At 48.2% G+C, this 5548-nt stretch overlaps 2 protein-coding genes across 4 annotated transcripts in view; one reads left to right on the forward strand and one right to left on the reverse strand.

The window, feature by feature from the left end:
* Positions 1–3188, reverse strand: part of Znf583 (zinc finger protein 583) — a 17025-nt gene extending 13837 nt beyond the window's left edge. Inside the window, exons 1-2 of one of the 3 annotated variants that reach the window (XM_029479242.1) lie at positions 3011–3188; positions 1113–1187 (exon numbers count right to left, since the gene is read on the reverse strand). In XM_029479242.1, the coding sequence (XP_029335102.1) occupies positions 1113–1121 (9 nt within the window). In that variant the 5' untranslated portion in view covers positions 1122–1187; positions 3011–3188. Of the gene's footprint in view, positions 1–1112; positions 1188–2998 lie in introns of all 3 variants that reach the window. The other 2 variants (XM_029479241.1, XM_021166524.2) reach the window with 2 other exon arrangements.
* Znf667 (zinc finger protein 667) overlaps positions 1–5548 on the forward strand; it is a 76461-nt gene that overhangs the window by 44881 nt on the left and 26032 nt on the right.

Below are 5548 nucleotides of genomic sequence, written 5' to 3' on the forward strand. Positions count from 1 at the left end.
CAATCAGCTCACAATCAGCTGGAGCTATGGCTCAGTAGTTAAGAACACTGGCTGCTGTGGCAGTAGACACAGGTTCAGTTCCCAGCACCTACATGCCAGCTCACAATCATCTGTCACTCTAGTTCCGGGGATCTGACACCCGTTCCTGACCTTCTGTAGCAGTGCACGCATGTGTTGTACATACATGCAAACAAACAGCCATACTCATAAAATAAAAATAACATATATTTTAAAATACAGGCTCAAGTGTTTCCTCTTACTTCCAAGGCAGAGGTAGGAGGACTGGGAGTTCAAGATCATTCTTAGCTGGAATGAGTTGAACCCCAGCCTGGGCTACATAAGTCGCTATGTCAATATATTCCCCATTACAATTTAATTAATTAGCTGGATTGCCCAGTATGTCAGCTGTGGACTACTACTAACTCAGAGTATCTCTAAAAGAAGAAATTACTGTTCTCATAAACAATTACTCTTCAAAGCTCCTGACGTACTAAGGAAAACGCTGCCTGAGCCTAGATGCACTTTAGCCATCAAGGTTTGAGCTGGGTGGTGGTAGTGCAAGCATCTGGGAGGCAGAGGCAGACAGATTTCTGTGAGTTCAAGGCCAGCTTGGCCTACAGATCGAGTTCTAGGACAGCCAGGGCTACACAGAGAAACCCTGTCTTGGGGAACAAAACAACACCATCCCCAATTTGATACATCGGATTTCTGAAAATCAACTTGAACAATGCCCGAACTCTGGACTCCCCAAAGCCCTCCTATTTCCTCTCAAACCAGAGATTGTAGAGAAGAGCTACCACACACATCTACACCTCTAATGCCCACAATTTGAGCTTACATAATCCCACCAAAAAATGTATTTTTGCCTCTTAGAGTTAGTTCCTAAGAGCACTGAACCCACAGGCGAGGCTGAACTGAGTCCTTGCTGGCCGGGGGAAAGGGTGCTCTTAGCTTAGTCTTGGGGGACTATCTCTCGTGTTGCAGTGGAGAACAAGAGCAAGTCACTGGAGAAAGGAGATTTTGTCAGGCTGCTGAATTTCTGACATCAAAGTGCTGGTTTAGCCTGACTGATAAATAAGGTGGCATTTCCGGGAAAAAGAAACACTTCTTACCTTGGACATGGTGTTAAAGCTTCAAGAATGTGTGCCTGTGTTTCTGGGAGCAGGGAGATGTCCTAAGAAAGTAAACTGGACAGAAAAAGGAAACTGTAAGTTCCAGGTGTACCCTGCAGCCCCAGCATCACACCTCTGTCCTTCTCCTCCCTCCACAGACATGCATTTGAGGTATCCTTACATTTAACAATGCTTTTCCTATGTACTATATAGTTCTGGGACTCAACATATATTTTATGTCTAAGTTATCTCTTTCACTTATGTCTGAGCAATTTAAGACTGGCACTATTAGATAAGAATCTTCCACCTTTCACACATGAAGGTTTTCATCATTGAAGATACACAAGGCGATAGTTGAGAAAATAACTGTGCCAAACTGGAAACTAGACTGGAATTTATAGTGTACAGATGACGTTAAAAGGAAGTATATCTCCACCCTTTTTATAAGGATGAGATGTAGGCCATCAAGTGAAGCTACTTTGCACAGAGTGGGTAGCAAAGGGACCATGTGATCTAGAAGACAGTGGACCAGGATCAGGGTACCCTACTAATGCCCCCCCCTCGCCCTATGATATCTCACACTGTCACATATTCTCCAGCACTGTCTGTCTCAAACAGTTACACTGTCTTAGATGCAATGAAATAGCCCTATACACTGTTACTTGGGCCCATACATTGTCACAGGCTCCATCCCAGCTGGTAGCAAAAGTCTTGCTGTAATCATATCACATAGTCCCAAATGCAGTCTTCAAAGCCACTCATGGAGTCTTTATCCCCACATTCCACACACTGTCACAGACCCCCTTGTACCTTGTGGCATAGTCTTGTGTAGTCACACACATCCTTATGGGATCTCACAGTCTCATACACCATCATAGGCCCTTCAACACTGTGACATGGTCTCATAGTGCCACACCTATTGTCCCAGCCTCTCACTCTATGTCATAGCCAGCATTCAGTCTCACAAACTGTTACAGGCCCTGACAGTACTCTTGGCACAGTCTCAAAAAGTATTCAGCCCCAGGCCTTCACAATAAAGTGGCTTGGTTTCAACCCTGTCAGATGGGTTTCCAAACACATTCCCCGACATGCTGTCATATACAGTCAACACGGTCTGTCACAACCCCTCAGTTTCAAGCAGTATTCAGTCTCACTGCCACAGGCATCTCGTACACAAGGTGTGGTCTGACACTGCCACTCAGATCCCCACTCCAAAGTGCTCACATATAATACACCCTCCTCTGTGCAGTCACCCACACTGTCACAGCCTTTCAGTCTTACACAGTGTATGCAGTACCAGACCCCCTCACACGGTGTGGGGTCTCACTGTCATGAGTCTTCAAACACATTCTCCCACATGATCCCTTATATTGTCACATTCTGTCACACACAATGTCACAGCCTCGGTCTCAGGCAGTATTTAGTCTCACAGTCAGAAGTCCTTAATACACAGTGATCCGGTCTAACACTGTCACTCAACTGATCCCTCCCCGGTACAATCACATACACTGTCACAATCTTTCAGTCTCACAGAGTATTCAGTCACAGGCCCCCTCATGCAAGTGGGTGGTTCTCATACTGTCACACACATGATAACCACCTCAGTCTCACACAGTGTGCAGGCTCAGCCACAGTCACTCAGGTCCCCACACACATCCCCTAGGCTATCACACACTGGCACAAGCCTCCCTCTCAGTTTCATGTATATCCATTCTCACAGTCATAGGCTCCCCCCATTATGGGGTGCTGTCTTATAATGTCACATACATTGTCACCGCCTCAGTCTCACACAGTTGCAACCTTACAATCATAATAGGCCCCTCATATACGGTGGCGTGGTCTCGCATGGTCACTCTGCACCCACTACACATTCCCCCACGCGGTACCTTGCTCCTCACCGAGCGTCTCCTCAGTCCTCGTCACCTCTCACTCGGCGCCGAGGCAGATCTGGCCGGGGCCGGGGCTCGATCTCGCGGCGCCGGTAGAGCTCACAAAGGCGCGGCTGCGGAGCGGCTCCGCGCAAGGGCCTCTGGGAGGTGGAGTACTGCGCTTGACTGGAGCGGCGTAAGGCATGCTGGGAACGCCTTTTAGGGCGCGGCTTTCGGGGGTCCTAGAGTCTCCGCTGAATTCTGTCCCTTCCCTTCCGGTCGTCAGAACCAGAACTCACTCAGGTTGCGCAGGAGCTGCTTGCTCTACCCGGTCTCTTAGGCGAGGAGTATTGGGGTGGGGGTAGTGGTGGGGGGCGGGGTGGGGGTGGGGGGGGGAACTGTGCTCGAGCACGCATGCGCAGTGCTAGCTGGCGGGTGCCCTGTCCAGAGCAGCGGATGAAAACTGGTCATCTCGTGGTTCACGTTGCTGGGTTTCTTTCTCCCTTGTTTGTTTACCTTCTCTCTGCCTTACCTTTTCACGCATCATTCATTACTCGCCTTCTGTATGTCAGACTCTGGCATGGACACAACAGTGAACCCCACCTGACCAAAATCTTCATCTTTATGGAACCAACATAGACTGGGGAGGAAGTACGCTAGGGCTGTAACCCAATGGTAGAGCGCCTGCCTAGCTAGAATGCTTGAAGCACTAGGTTAAGTCAGCCACTGGGGGGGGGGGGGGCTGCTAGAAAAAAGAAGTTGGGGGGTCTATTTTTGGATAATATTCTTTTTTAAAATTAAATTTATTCTCTTTACAACCCAATATCAGCCCTTCCTCTCCTCTCAGTACTCCTTTCACGCAAGTCTGTTGCCCCCCCATTCCACCTTCCCCATTTTTGAGAAGGAGAAACCACTTCTCTGGGTATGAATTCCCCGTCCCCACATCAAGTCACTGCTGGACTAGGCACATCTTCTCCCACTGAGGCCAGATAAGGCTGTCAGGGATTTAGGGGTAGGGATCCACAGGCAGGCAGGCAGCAGGCTCAGGGACAACCCCTGCTCAAATTGTTGGGGGACCCGCATGAAGACCAAGCCGCTCATCTACATATGAGCAGGGGCCTAAGTCCAACCCAAGTTCTCTCTCTGTTTGGTGATTCAGTCTCTGGCAGACCCCAAGGGTCCAGGTTAGTTGACTCTGCTGCTCTTCTTTTGGAGTCCATGTCTTTTTCAGGTCCCTCAATCTTTCTCCCAACTCTTCCTTAAGACTTCCTGAGCTCCATCTTATGTTCGGGTGCAAGTCTCTGCATCTTTTTCCGTTGGCTGCTGGGTGGAGCCATTCAGAGTACAGTCATGCTAGGTTCCTGTCTACAAGCATAATAGAGTATCTTAATAGTATCAGAGATTGGTTCTTGCCCATGGATGGAATGGGTCTCAATTTGGATTAGTCATTGGTTGGCCATTCCCCCCCCCCCCCCCCCCCCCCACCCTTTTTTTTTTTTTTTTTTTTTTTGGTTTTTTTTGATACAGGGTTTCTCTGTATAGCCCTGGCTGTCCTGAATCTCAGTCTGTAGACCAGGCTGGCCTCGAACTCAGAAATCGTCCTGCCTCTGCCTCCCAAGTGCTGGGATTAAAGGCGTGTGCCACCACTGCCCGACCATTCCCTCCACTTCTGCTCTATGCTTGTCCCTGTACATCTTGTAGGCAGGACACATTTTGGGCTTTGGGGGTGAGTTGCTGTCCTTATCTTTCCACTGGGAGTCCTGCCTGGCTATAGTGGCCACTTTAGGATCCATATCCCCCACTGCTAGGAATCTCAGCTAGAGTTTCTTCATTAGGCCCTCTTGGGCCTCTCCCCATCCCAGGTCCCTGGCATGTCCTAGAGATTGTCCCCACCCCCTAGTGGATCTCCTTTCTCTGTCCCCTACATATGATCCCCCCCCCCCATCCCATCCTCTTTTCTACCTAGTAACCTCCTTCTATCGACCTCTGATACCTATTTGTTTCGCTGTCTGAGAAAGAGCCAACCATCCTCCCTTGGGCCCTCCTTGTTATTTGGCTTCTTTAGGTCGGTTGATTATAGCTGGTTATCCTGTACTTTATGGCTAATATCCACTTATGAGTACATACCATGCATGTCCTTTTGGATCTGGGTTACATCACTCAGGATGATATTTTCTAGTTCTATCCATTTGCCTGTGAAATTCATGATGTTGTTTTTAATAGCTGAGTAGTATTCCATTGTGAAGATATACCACATTTTCTGTATCCATTCTTCAGTTGAGAGAAATCTAAGTTGTTTCCAGTTTCTAGCTATTACAAATAAAGATGCTATGAACACAGTTGAGCATGTGTCCTTGTGGAATGGTGGAGCATCTTTTGGGTATATGCTAGGAGTGGTATAGCTGGGCCTTGAGGTAGAACTAGTCCCAATCTTCCGAGAAACCACCACATTGATTTCCACAGTGGTTGTACAGGTTTGCATTCCCACCAGCCGTGGAAGAGTGCTCCCCTTGCTCCACATTCTCACCGGAGTGTGCTGTCCTTTAAGTTTTTTTTTTTTTTTTTTTT

Source organism: Mus caroli, chromosome 7 (genome assembly GCF_900094665.2).
Source record: "Mus caroli chromosome 7, CAROLI_EIJ_v1.1, whole genome shotgun sequence".
Taxonomy (NCBI): Eukaryota; Metazoa; Chordata; class Mammalia; order Rodentia; family Muridae; genus Mus; species Mus caroli.